Below are 14366 nucleotides of genomic sequence, written 5' to 3'. Positions count from 1 at the left end.
TGTGTTGGCCACTATTATCTATGCTTTTGATTTTGACCATCCCAGTGGGTGTGAAGTGCTATCTCATTGTAGTTCTGATTTTCATTTCTTTGATGACTGATGATGTTGAGCATCTTTTCATTTGCTTACTGGTCATTTCTATATTTCTAGAGCAGTATCTGTTTAAACCCTTTGCCCATTTTTGAATTGTTTGTTTTGTTGTTGAGTTGTAGGAGTTCTTTATATATTCTGGATACAACTCCCTTATCAGATACGCCATTTGCAAATATTTTCTCATTTTGTGTGTTATCTTTTCACTTGATAGCATTATTTAAATTATAAAATACTTAGATTTTGATGAAGTCAATTTATTTTTCCTTTGTTGCTTGTGCTTTTGGTGTCATATCTAAGAATGCATTGTCAAATCCAAGGTTTTGAAGTTTTATCCGTTTTCTTTTAAGAGGTTTAATTGACTGCTTTTCATACATTAAACCAACTTTGCATTCCTGCTTTCCTACTGTAAATCCTACTTGGTGGAGAATTCTTTTTATATGGTATTAGGTTTGGTTTGCTAGTATTTTGTTGAGGAATTTTGTCCCAGTCATAAAGAGATATTGGTCTGTAGTTTTCTTGTTAAAAAGAAACAGGCTTGGTCTGTTTTTGTCATCAGGATAATATTGGACTCATAATGCACAGGGAAGGGTTCCTTCCTCCTATTTTTTGGAAGTTTGTGAAAAATTGGTATTCTTTAAATGTTTGTTAGAATTCAGCAGTGAAGACATTGGGGCCTGTGCTTTCTTTTGTGGGTAGTTTGAGGAATAATTCTTTATTGTTATAAGTCTATTAAGATCATCTATTCTAGAATCAGTTTTGGTAGTTTATATCTTTCTACGAGTTTGTCTATTTCCTCTGGGCTAATTTGTTGGAACACAGCTGTTCATAATATCCCCATATAGCCTTTTTTCTTGTTTGTCAATTTATTTTCTTAGTAATTGAATCTTCTCTTTTTTCTTGATCAGTCTAGCTAAAGATTTGTCAGTAGAACTACCTTTGGTTTCATTTATTAATAAATGCTCTAATCTTTATCACTTCTTTCTGTCTGCTTGCTTCAGGCTTAGTTTTTGCTCTTTTATGAGTGACTTAAGATGGATGGTTAGGTAATTGATTTAATAGCTTTTTTAATATAGGCATAGGCATTAACAGTTAAAAATTTCCCTTTAGGCACTGCTTTAGCTGCATCTCATAAATTTTGGTATGTTGTCTCTTCATTTTCACTCAAAGTATTTTCTAATTTCTCTTTTGATTTGACTCATTGGTTATATAGGCATGTTCTTATAATTTCTGCATATTTGTGAGTTTCCCCAATTTCTGTTAATGATTTCTAGTTTCAGTTAATTGCAGTCAAAAAATATACTTTATATTATTTTAATCCTTTTAAATTTATTGAGGTTTTATAACCTAGCAAATGGTCTGTCCTAGAGAATGTTCAATGTGCATTTGAGAAGAATGTATATTCTGTTGTCATTGGGTGTAGTGTTCTATAGGTGCCTGTTAGGTTTAGTTATTTTATAATTTTGTTAAAGTCTTCTGTTTTGTTAGTTTGCTAGTTGTATCCATTATTGAAGGGGAAGTACTGAATGCTACAAATATTATTGAATTATCTATTTCTCCCTTTATTTCTGTTTTTATTTTATATATTTTGGTGCTCTATTATTAGGTGCATGTATGCTCATAACTGTTACAGCTTCCAGATGGAGTGACCATTTTATCATTATGACATGTCCCTCTTATTTTTTGTTTTAAATACTTTATAGTATACTTGTAAAGCCACCTAGCTTTTGGGAGGTTTGCAGTTTGCATGATACATCTCTTTCCATCCTCTTTTGTCCAACCTATTTGTATTTTTCAATCTAAAGTGTGTTTTGTAGACGGAGTATATATACTTGGATCTCTTTATCCAGGCTGACAATTTTTGACTTTGTGTTGTTTAATCCATTTATATTTAATATTACTGTTATAACTGGATTTACATCTATTTTACTTGATACACACACACACATATATAAAATTATGTCTTTTTGGTCCTTATTACTCCTTTACTGCTTTCATTTGCATTAGGTGAATAGTTTCAAATGTGGCATTTTAATTTCTGTAATGCTTTTCACTTTTTTTTTTTTTTTTTTTTTTACTTATTTTCTTAGTGGTTACTTTAGGGCTTACCATATACATATCTATATCTCTCTTCCTCAGCTTTATTGAGATATAATTGACATATAACATTGTGTAAATATAAGTGTACAATGTGATGATTGTGATAAAGTGATCCATCACTTCACATAACTGCTTTTTTTTTGTAGTGATGACATTTAACTGTTAGCAACTTTTAAGTATATGGTACAGTATTGGTAACTATAGTCACAATATAATATGTTGTATATTAGATCTCCAGAACTCAAGCATAACTAAAAGCTCGTACCCTTTGATTAACATCTCAACTAACATCTCACGTCCCCCGAGCCCCACATACACATCTTATCAAAATCAGCTTCAGATTTATACTAACTTAATTCCAGTGAGATATAGAAGTGTTAAATGTTAATGCTGTATAACTGCTTCCTTTTCATCCTTTTTGTGGTATTGTTATGCATGTTATATCCATAAGTGTTATATATCCAACAATACAGTATTGTTTTATATGATTTCATGACTTTTAAAGAAGCTGAGAGGAGAAAGGAGTGTAAATATTTATTTATAGCTTTTGTTATATTAACTTTATCATTTCTGATTCTCTTTATTGGTTCCTGTGGTTTCAAGTTGTCGTCTGGAGTCATTTCCCCCTAGTTTTCTTTGTGCTGTTTTTGGCAAACGTATCACATATCTGTGTTATATAGGTCCAACAATATATTATATACACATTGTTTTATACAGTTGCTTTTTAAATCAGTTAAGGAAGGAGAAGAAATATACATTTTATACTGTATAATAACATAATTATCTTTACCAGTGCTTTTTGTCTTCGGGATTATTTGAATTGTCTGGGGTCTCTTGCTTTTATTTGAAGAACTTTTTTTATTATTTCTTGTATATGGGTCTGTCAGCAGCAAGTTCTGTTTTTATTTATCTGAGATTGTATTTATTTCACTTTAATTTTCAAAAGAGAACTTTGCTGGATACTGGATTTAGTTTTTTTACTTTGAATACTTTGACTGTCTTGTTCCACTGCCTCTTTACACCTCTATAATTTCTGATGAGAAGTCGGCTGTTATTTTATTAGGGTTCCCTAATAAGCGAATAGTTGTTTCTCTTGATACTTTCAAGATTTTCTCCCTTTCTTTGGCTTTCAGCATTTTGACTGTGTGTCTGGGTGTGTATCTCTTGGTATTTATCCTACTTGGATTTCATTGAGGTTCCTGGATATGTAGATTAATGTTTTAAAAATCTGGGAAATTTACAGCCTTTATTTCTTCGAACATTTTTTTCTGCTTCCCTCTCCCCTCTCCTTTTGGTACTCACATTATGACTATCATGGTGTTCCACATCTCTCTGAAACTGTTAGTTTTTCTTCATTCTTTTTTCTCTGTTCTTTGGATTGCACAATCTGTCTTTAAGTTTGCTAATTGTTTTTTCATTTTCAGTTTAAATCTACTGTTTTGTCCCTCTAATGAATTTTTCATTTGTTGCTGTATTTTTTATCCTAGATCTTGGTTTAAATACCATTACTCTCTGTTGTTGAATTTTAGTAGATTTTCTTGAATAGATCATTTGTTTTATGTCCTTAGGACCATTTCCAGAGACATTAACTGGCTGTTTTTTTAATGTAAATTTTTACTAATTTCATTGTGGAGCAAGTATATGGAGCTCCACACTTTATTTGGCTGGAAGTCAATATCTCTCACAGAATATTCTTATTTTCAAGGTCACAAAAGAAGACAAGTCCTTCCAGAATATTATGCGTTGCTATAGGACTCAGCCCCAGGCACGGAGCCAGGTAATGACATTCTCTCCAAGGGCTGAAAATAAAGCTTAAAGTCTTTGATGACGAAACATTAACTGCAGTTAATTCTGTAGACTTTTCTCCAGGTTAAACAACTAAGATTTTAAGGGAAGTCTTCACTTTAACTTTCTTTAATCATTGACAGACAACTTCACATCTTGACTAGTTTAATTTCTCTTTTCTCCAAAAGGTAATTATGTGAAATATTTCACTCCTTCTTAATTCAGCTAATCACAAGAAAGATGTAAATTAGGAAGTTCTTTGGTTTCTATGTCACCTTTCAATCTGGTTTAGGAAACACAGGACTGTACATTTAACCAAGATAACATTAAATGACATTTTAAAACTCATTTTACCTTTAACACTATTCATCTATCTTTAAAGAGGTAAGTATGTGAGATCTTTGTGTTTGACTTAGAATGACTTGATTTTTATGGTTGGGTTCTATTACTGTTCTGTAGTATTGTAGGCAGTATTTGGAAGTTGAAGCCAGACAGGCCTTGTAAATTCTGGGTCTGTTATTTAATAGATATATGACCTTAGTTGCTTTTACTAACTTACCCTGAGGAGGACAATTACTACTTAGGGTTGTTGTGAGAATTAAATAACAGGTCAAGGTCATAAAGTCTAGAATGCATTCAATAAATACTAATTTCTGTCCCTTTCTCATGGTCTCTCTAAAGGTGTATAGAAGTGTTTTGATAAAAGGGAAAAGGAAAAGAAGAAATTCTGGCAGCAGTGATAGCAGAAGCCATCAGAATTCTCCAACAGAGCTAAACAAAGACAGAAGTAAGTGAGATCTTTATGAACATTACAAAGTAAAATTAGGAGCTTCTCTTATTTTTTAAGCCTAGAAGATTTAAGGATTACTAAACTAAATTACTACTAAAGAAACTGTGAAACTATTTTATTGGCAAAGGATTTGTTGGACCAATAAACAGAATTCTAAATTTAGTGGCACAAAGTTGTTTGTGCATAACATTTTTCTCTGGAGGATTTAGAGAAGGTTTCAGGCAGGAAATCGGTGGCCTGAGTTCCAGAAAAGTCTGGCATGTCAGTTGAAACCATACTATGGAAATACCATCCCTGTTTGTTTGCACCACTTAATGCAGGGCTCAAGTCCTAGAAAACTGGGGTAACTTATTAGTGAAAAGTATTCAGTATTTGTGGCCTGTGGGTAAAGTTAGTACTTAATGTCTTATCTGTGCTTTGCATCCTGGTATGAAAAATAAAGTGCCCTGTTGCTGCCATTATACAAGTTACAAGTAGAGCAGGTAGCTGTCTGCCTTTATCGTACTGAATTTTTCTTCTTAAAAACAATCTGGAATACTAGCCTCTCTGTGTAACACCCTTTGTGCTCCCGGCTGCAGCCAGCAGAGACTCCAGCCCTGTCATGAGGTCGAGCAGCACCTTGCCCGTTCCACAGCCGAGCAGCGCCCCTCCGACACCTACTCGCCTCACAGGTGCCAACAGTGACATGGAGGAGGAGGAGAGGGGAGACCTCATTCAGTTCTACAACAACATCTACATAAAACAGATGAGAACATTTGCCCTGAAGTACTCCCAGGCAAACACAGTAAGTGTGACGGGGACAGTTTCTTGCTGTTTCCACTGGTGAGGAATAAGGATCCACTTAACATTTGAGCTGCTCCCTCTGTAAACGAGTTTTACAAATATTTCTCTTAAGTGAAACAGAGGAAGTCTAACAAATAATTTGACTAACCAACATAATTTCTGTTGTTGTATAGCACTGGAAAAGAATAAGATGGTATTAGATTCCCTACAAAGTATAGCAATATGAGAGCGAATGCATTAGTTCAAATTGTCTAAAACTTAGTAGCTGTGGTGACATTGCAAGTTATTTGACTTTCTGTACCTCTTGTTTCCTCGTATATAAAATGAGAATAAGAATAGTCCCTAGTTGACAAGATTAAATGACATAATGTATTAAAAATGCTTAAAACAGTGACTGCCACAAAGCAAGCACTTACGTGTTTGCTATTTGTATGGTTTTCTTAAGGTTTAATTGTTGCTGTCATTGTTTACCATTCATAAAGCTACTGGTTTATTGTGTTTCTTCACCCTTTCAATAAAAATAACAAAAAATACCTGGTTAAAAACTTTGTGTAGCTTTCTTAGAAATACTGATTTTTTTTTTAACAGATGGATGCTCCTCCACTCTCTCCCTATCCATTTGTAAGAACAGGCTCTCCTCGCCGAATACAGCTGTCTCAAAATCATCCTGTCTACATTTCTCCGCATAAAAATGAAACAATGCTTTCTCCTCGAGAAAAGATTTTCTACTACTTCAGCAACAGTCCTTCAAAGGTAAGCCTAACATATATCTTGGCCTTTACTAACTCCAGAATGTTTAGGATGCTAGAAACAGCATCAATGGGAAACCTTTGGTACTCACACGAGTACGGGGAACTGCCCAGGAAGAGTGATCAGCAAGTCCCAATGGATCAAAAACCAGGGGTTTTGGGGGAGAACTTTAGGCTTAGAAATCAAGTAAGGGATTTGGATTTATTTTCATTCCTTCCTTTCCTATTTGTGCATTTGTAACATTCTACTGTAAACTGGGCTTTTGCGTTTTTTATTCTATTTGTAAATTTTTTAAATTTCAAATTTCTATTAGGGAGAGAAAATTTGGATCTCTGAACTGAGTGCCTGTTTCTGGGACAGGCAGTGTCTGTCCTCTGGATTCATTGTCTAAGAGGAGAAATGGACATTTTATACAGTGTGATAGCCATATTAGCACAGATTTGTGTGGCGGGCAGTATCCTCCTTAGTCTGCGATGGGGATGGAAGCTTGAGTCAGGCCTCAATGGATGAAAAGTTAGCAAGTTGCTGAGGTGTGGAAGGAAGGGTATCCAGGAAGAAGCAAATATGGGAAGAAATACTGTCCTTGAGGCAGTAAGGTTAGATCACTGGTCATGCTGTGTTAAGGAGTGCAACTGGCTCTCCCAGGCCATTACGTGGTATTTGTATTGATGTTGATATTGCTTAGAGAAACATACACATGTAACAAATGGCCTGGACTCTTTAAAAAAATGTTAATATCATGAAGAAATGGTAGATGGTGAGGAGGGCACTGTAATGGAATAGAGGAAACTAAAGAGACATGGCAGCCAAATGCAGTACAAGTTTTTGATTGGTTCCTACGCAGAAAAGTACAGCTATAGAGGACATTTTTTGGGACAAGTGGGAAAATGTAATGTGGACTTTAATGTTAATATTTACCTTTAAATTTCCATTAAATTTGTTTGGTATTGATGATGGAGGTGGATTATGTAGTTCTCTATATGCTTCAAATATTCAGAGGTGATCTGTGTCAGTAACTTACTTTCAAATGATTCAGCTAAAGAAATATAGAGAGAATGAATGTGGTAAAGGGTGATTAATAAATGGGTGTTGTACTGGTCTTCAAACTTTTCTGTAAGCTTGAAATCCTTTAAAATGGAAAGTTGGGGAAAAAAAGGTAGCAAAACTTTTCCTATAATAGTGATAAAGTGTTACATGCCTTGGAATAAACTTAGCTTTTGTAGAACAATTATTTAACTTGAATTAAGAGATTTTTTAAAATGGAATAAATGAAGACCAAATATTAAGATATAATTTCCTCCAACCATTACATAAGTTTAATTCCAATGACATTCCCAGTGGGATTGTGAAAACTGGGAATAAAAATGGCAACAGCCACAAAAAGCAAGTGGAGTTGAAGGAAATGACTCTGACATTTCCTCTAATACTAGATCTTCATCCTATAACCAAATAAATTCCAAGTGGATTAAAGTTTTAAATGAAAATAAAAAATGGATCAGTCAGAATACTCAATTCAAAAGAAGGTCCAAAAAGGAGGAAAGTAGAAAAACATAGAAGAAAATAGCAAATAAATAGCAATTAAATGTAAGTGATCTAAATACACCAATTGAAAGGCAAAAATTGTAAGATTGGACAAAAAAGCAAGACCCAACTATTTATTGCTTATATGTAATGCACATTAAGTATAAAGACACATATTTAAAGTAAAAGGATTATAATCCAAATGTCCTGTTAACTGATGAATAAAGTATATATCCATAGTATGAAATATTACTCCAATAAAAAAGTCCTGATAAATGCTACAATATCAATGGACCTTGAAAATACTATGCTAAGTGAAAGAAGCCAGTACAGAAAGAGAAATGTTGCATGACTCCAGTTATATGAAATGTCCAGAATGGGAAAATTTATAGAAGCAGAAAGTAGGTTAGTGATTGCCTAGGGTTGTGGGGAGTGGAGGGTTTCTGCTAATGGATACAGAGTTTCTTTCTGGGGTGATGAATGTGGTGATGGTTGCACAACTGGGAACAAACTAAAGCCATGGATCTGTACACTTCAAATGGTTGAAATATGGTATGTGAATTATATCACAGTAAAGCTGTTTTTTAAAGTAAAAGGATGGACAAAGTTGTACTCCACTAATACTAATCAAAACTTGGAATGCTATATTAATGTCATTAATATTATCTGAAAGTAGATTTCAGAGCAAATAATATTATCAGTGATAAAGGTAATTTCATAATCATAGAGGATATACTATAATCCTAAACAGAAAGAAACCGTTTATATTTGAGATTTCAACATAATTGACAGAAAAAAAGTAGACAAAGTCAGTAAGGATATTTGAGATGTGAACATTGTCATCAGCCAGATTGACTGACTGACATTTGTGGAACACTCCAACAGCACCAAGTGCACTTGGAACATTTACTAAGATAGACCACATTCTGGACCGTAAAACAAGTCTCAATAAGTTAGAAAGGATTCAAGCAATGTATTTTCTCTGACCACAGTGGAATTAAATCAGAAATCATTACCAAACATACCTAGAAAACCACCCAAATTTTGGAAACTAAATTGCATTTCTATGAGTCAAGGAAAAAATAACCCAGAAAAGTTGGAAAGTCTTTTGAACTAAATGAAAAGCTAACATCAAAATTTGTGGAATGCAGCAAAAGCAATGCTAAGAAGGGGATTTATAGCACTAAATACTATATTAGAAAGGTTTCAAATTAGTGACCTAAGGTTTCACCCCAAACAACTAGAAAAAGAGTGGAAATCAATGAGATAGATGACAACTCAATGGAGAGGAAATTAAGGCCATTAAGTTAAGGGTTTTTGTTTTTTTTTGAGAAGATTAAAATAATTGATACCTCTCTCTGTATACTAATCAGTAAAGAAAAGACACGTTACCAATATCAGAAATGAGAGATATCAGAACAGGTCCTACACACATTAAAAGTATGATGAAAGATAAAACCAACTTTTTGCCAATAAATGTGATAATGCAGATGAAATGGACCAATTGCTTGAAGGACAAACTTCCAAAATACTCAAGAAGTAGTCTTAATAGCCCTATTATCTATTTTTAAAAATGCAACATTTATTCATGATAAAACTCTTAGGGAACTTTCTCAGCCTGATAAAGAATATGTTTTTTAAAAATCAGTAGCTAACATCTTACTTATGCTGAAAGACTAATGCCTTCCTTTTAAGGCAAGGACAGCTACTCTTACATTCCTACTCAACACTGTAACTGTGGGTCCTCACATATACAATAAGGCAAGATAGAGAAGGCGTACAGATGGAAAAGTCTCCATTCACAACGTGATTTTCTACATAGAAAAATCAAAATCTACAAAAAATGACTGGAACTAACAAGATCAGCAAGGTTACATTTAATATACAAAAATCAAATGTATTTCTATATACTAGTAGTAAGTAATCAAGAAGAATTTAAAAACACTATAAATAGCATTAAAAATTAAATACTTACACGGATAAGTCTGATAAAAGATGTATAACACTCATATCCTGAAAACTACAGAATCTTGGTAAAAAATGAAAGGTGAGAAAATGGAGAGATATATCATGTTCATGAATTGGAAAAACGGTATCAAGATGTCAGTTTTCTCCCACTTGCTGTATAAATTCACCCAGTTCTTACCAAAATCCCAGCAGAATTATTTGTATAAATTAACAAACTCTGGTGCCAAAGTGTATATGAAAACACAAAGGAATTAGAATTAAAACAATTTTGAAAAAGTTGAAGGACTCACACTATCTGATTTCAAGACTTAACTATAAAGCTACAGTAATCAAGACAGTTTGGTATTGGTGAAAGAATAGACATTTAGATCAATAGAATGGAATAGAATCCAGAAATAGTCCACACATATATAGCCAACCGATTTTCAACGAAGGTGCAAAAGCAGTTCGGTGGAGAAAAGATAGCCTTTTCAACAGATGGAGCTGACACAGGCAGACAGCCATATACAAAAATAATAGTAAACATGCACCCAGACTGCACCACATACAGAAACTAACTCAAAATCGACCACAGACCTAAATGGAAGACCTAGAACTATAACACTCAGAAGTTAAACCATAGAAAATCTTTGTGAACATAGGTTACACAGACTTTTTAGATACAGCATCGAAAGCATATCTATAAATAATTGAAAAATTAGAATTCATCAAAATTAAGAATTTCTGCTCTTTAAAAGATAGAAAAAACGAGCCAGGCGGGGAGAAAACTTTACAAATCTCATATCTGATAAAGGATTTGTATCTACAATTTATAAAGGATTATCAAAACTCGAAAGGAAAATGAACAAAAGTGGACAAAAGATTTAAACACACTTCACCCATTACGTGCCTATGAGAACAGCTATAATCTGAAAAATGACAACAAGTGCTGCCGATGATGTGGAGCCAATGATTGAGACTTCTATATATTGCTGATGCATAGCTATTACACCTGGAAAATAGTGTGACAGTTTCCTGTAAACATCCCTTTACCATATAACCAGTCATCTCACTCTTGGGTGTTTCATTCCAAGTGGAATGAAAACTTAGATTCATACAAAAACGTGCTCATGAATGTTTATGACTTTATTTCTAACAGCCAGAAAGTAGAAAACAACCCAAATGTCCTTCAGCTGATTAATGGATAAACCTGTGGTAGACCCAGCAAAGATTACTACTTTGCAATAAAAAGGCACAAACTACTGTGACACTTAGCAACACAAATGAATCTCAAACACATTAATGTGTAAGCGAAAGGCCACTTACCAGGATTCTACTTCTGTGACACTGTGGAAATGGCAAAACTATAGGGACAAGGAACATCATCAGTGGTTGCCTGGAGGCAGGGTAACTAGGAATGATAATTTTTTTGAGTGAAGGAACTGTTATATATCTTTATTGTGGTGATTACATGACTGTATGTATTTGTCAAAATGTGTACAATTTACAAGGGTGAATTTTACTGTATGTAAATCTTTAAAACAAGAAAAGTTAGGTTAAGCATCCAGATTAGTGGCTTTCAATCCTGCCTGTATCATATCACCACCTGGGGAGGTTTCAGAAAAATTCTAGCACAGAATTAGGAGTTTCTCCAATAAAAGAAAGCAATAGTAGACTGTTGGTTAGAGAATGATTTGTCATCATGATTTAATAGGTGATAACTGAGATCAAGGAAGACTATTACAAAGTAGGAAGTGCCTTGGGTCTAGAACCACCCTATAACATCCTAACATTTACATGGCCATGAAAAAAGAATCAAGTAACACACAAGATCAGTTAAGATGACCGATCATTAATGACACTTGTCAGGGCAGTTTCAGGGGATTGGTACAGCTTGTTGAATAATAAATTATGGTAACATTGCTTATAGTATTAAACTTTGGGATTAAATAATATCAATGACATATCACTACGAGATTAAACTATGATACAGATATACTATAGAATACTATATAGCAGTTAAAAAGATGTCATCTATATTGGGGGTGCCAAAAAATGTATACAAGCGGACACTTTGGTCAGCATTGCTCAAGCAGTAGTTTGCCGTAATCAGAAGTGTCTGGACACTAATGGTAACCACTTTGAGCACCTCTTGTAATTGCGGAAGTCAAACATGACTTGTATTCATCTTTTGTTATCAGTATATTTCGAGTATTACAATTTTAATACAGTTTTCCTTTCTTAAAATGTGTATATTTTTTTGGCACCCTCTGTATATACTAATAATGGGAAGATGTAAGACAATTTACTGTAGTAAAATGCATGTAAATATGCTCAGTATGCTTTCCATAAAAGAACATGGGCAATGAAGCAGCACATGAAAAAAAAATTTAAATTAACAAACTACCAGAAAATAGTGTGATAAAGTGACTTTGGGGCTTTGGAGAAACTTAATGCTAAAGGCACTATAAACAGATCCGGTTTCCGGCATCCGGCAGTGTTTTTCGCAATAGGGATTCCTAACAGAAAATAATTTGCCTAACTTTTCTCAGTTCTCCCAAGGATAACATATAACTAGTACATTCTAGATCATATTAATAAATTACCCACAGTGGGTGCTTTAGGGAATTAAGGCTTATTTCTCCTGTGAAATTCTAGTTAAGAATTGCTGCTAACAATTGAGTAATACTAGACTGAAAAACAGGCATACTACTGTGAGAAATCATTCTACGTATTTTTTTTAATCATTCTTTTTTTAAAAATGGAAAATGGTGATGTATGGAATTGATTAAATACGGCATACAGTGTGATTCTCTAGCTATTGTAAAAAAAAATCACAAATTTGTGAGCTCTTACATTGTTGAAAAGTATGCATCAAAATCACCTCTGGAACTCATTAAAAAATGGAAATAGTCTTCCTCCACCCCAGTCTCAGCCAGCTGAGAAGTGAAATTGGAAGGATAAATAATTTAGTAGTTCATTTCTGTATGAAGATGTTCAAACAGTTCAATGTAAACCACTTAGCTCATTTGAGGTCCTTTGCCTCAACAATGAATTATGTGTATTAGCATTTTAAAGTTTTTACATCTATTTTACCTCACTCTAGAGACTGACAGAAATTAACAGTATGATACGGACAGGAGAAACTCCAACCAAAAAGAGAGGGATTCTTTTGGAAGACGGAAGTGAATCACCTGCCAAAAGAATTTGCCCAGAAAATCATTCTGCCTTATTACGCCGTCTCCAAGACGTAGCTAATGACCGAGGTTCCCACTGAGGTTAGTCTGCTGTATTGAAACTGTCTTCTCACAAACTGTTTAACAGCATCATTTAATGCATGTTAGATCATGGGGCTCTTCTTTAATCCTCCCAGTCTCTATCCTTAGGATAGTTTTATTCATCCCATCTGCCTTTTTTTCCCTACCATGAGTGCTTGCCATTAAGACTGCTTAGAATCCAAATGGGATTTTTTTTAACTCTTTGGCAAAGCTTTTACAAGTATTGCAGAGAAGGAAGCATGTTTAAGTCGGTATGTGAGGTCTCTGTTGATATGTTATGGAAGAGGAGGTGCGTTTCAATTCATTCCTACCTGTTTTGTGGTCAGCTATGGCCCTCATGAAAAGCAAAACAAAAACTAGGAATTTTGTCCTAAGACACTTGGTAGGAGTGTGAGATTTTTGCACTCCTGAAACATAACAAGGGAGAGAGCCCAGATTCAGATGTCCTAGCTTACCAGCCCCCGTCTCCCATTCCCTGTGTGTAATTCTCCCCTCTCCCGTCAGGTGTGGTGCAGCGTCACAGGTGTTTGATTGTTGGCTGTGCAATGTGTGAGTGAACTTGTATAAGAAGTGGCACTTTAGGGCTATGAAAAGCATGATTTTGTAACCCAGATTTTGCTGTATATTTGTGATGGCACTTTCTACAATGTGAACTTATGTTAAGTACAAAACTTCTAGGCTGAACACTATCTTTGATGCTTTTGTACTTTTTTAAACTGTTAGAGCCCCCATAGCCACCTTTTGGGCATATGTTTTAAATTCTCCAGTTTGTGTTTGTTTGGTCAATAGGGATCAGCTGGCTAAATGAAGATTTTAAATCAAGTTGAATTAAGGGAATTAATATGAAAAATTATGACCTCTTCCTTTAGGAGGTAGTTATCCAAAAGATGTGTGTCTACTAAGGTGATATATTTTAAAATATATCTTTGAGCGTGTTCCTGGAAGTTTCAAAAAATAGGTTGGGGAATTTAGGTTTTTATTAGTACATAGAACCATTTATACAAATTAGAAAAGGTTATTTAACAGCTATTGAATTATCTATATATACCTTTATTAATCACTATTGTTCCAGCAGTTTTCAAGTTGAATGAATAATCTTATTAGGAAGAAAATTCAATTGTAAATTGAATCAGTATAAACAAAGTTACTAGGTAACTTCATATTGCTCTGAGAGAAATACGGAACTTACACTGTTCAATTAGAATAGTGTTCTGCAAAAATATTTATAAAACCTCTCAAGATACTTACTGCTACTGTAATTTTATATGAAAATAAGTGTATTTTTCAATAAAGCATTTATAAATTAATCTGTTTAGCTATAT

The 14366-nt window shown here is 34.0% G+C and overlaps 1 protein-coding gene across 1 annotated transcript in view; it reads left to right on the top strand.

The window, feature by feature from the left end:
• The window catches only part of RBL2 (RB transcriptional corepressor like 2), a 44266-nt gene extending 29915 nt beyond the window's left edge, over positions 1-14351 (top strand). The window contains exons 18-22 of the mRNA XM_019732348.2: positions 3896-3967; positions 4657-4762; positions 5344-5549; positions 6137-6301; positions 12873-14351. Coding sequence (XP_019587907.1) covers positions 3896-3967; positions 4657-4762; positions 5344-5549; positions 6137-6301; positions 12873-13043 — 720 coding nt within the window. The 3' untranslated portion in view covers positions 13044-14351. The remainder of the gene's footprint in view (positions 1-3895; positions 3968-4656; positions 4763-5343; positions 5550-6136; positions 6302-12872) is intronic.
• The last annotated feature ends 15 nt before the right edge of the window (positions 14352-14366 follow it).

The sequence above is a fragment of the Rhinolophus sinicus genome, linkage group LG11 (assembly GCF_036562045.2).
Source record: "Rhinolophus sinicus isolate RSC01 linkage group LG11, ASM3656204v1, whole genome shotgun sequence".
In the NCBI taxonomy this organism is placed as follows: Eukaryota; Metazoa; Chordata; class Mammalia; order Chiroptera; family Rhinolophidae; genus Rhinolophus; species Rhinolophus sinicus.
This window is presented reverse-complemented; position numbering and strand designations above follow the sequence as displayed.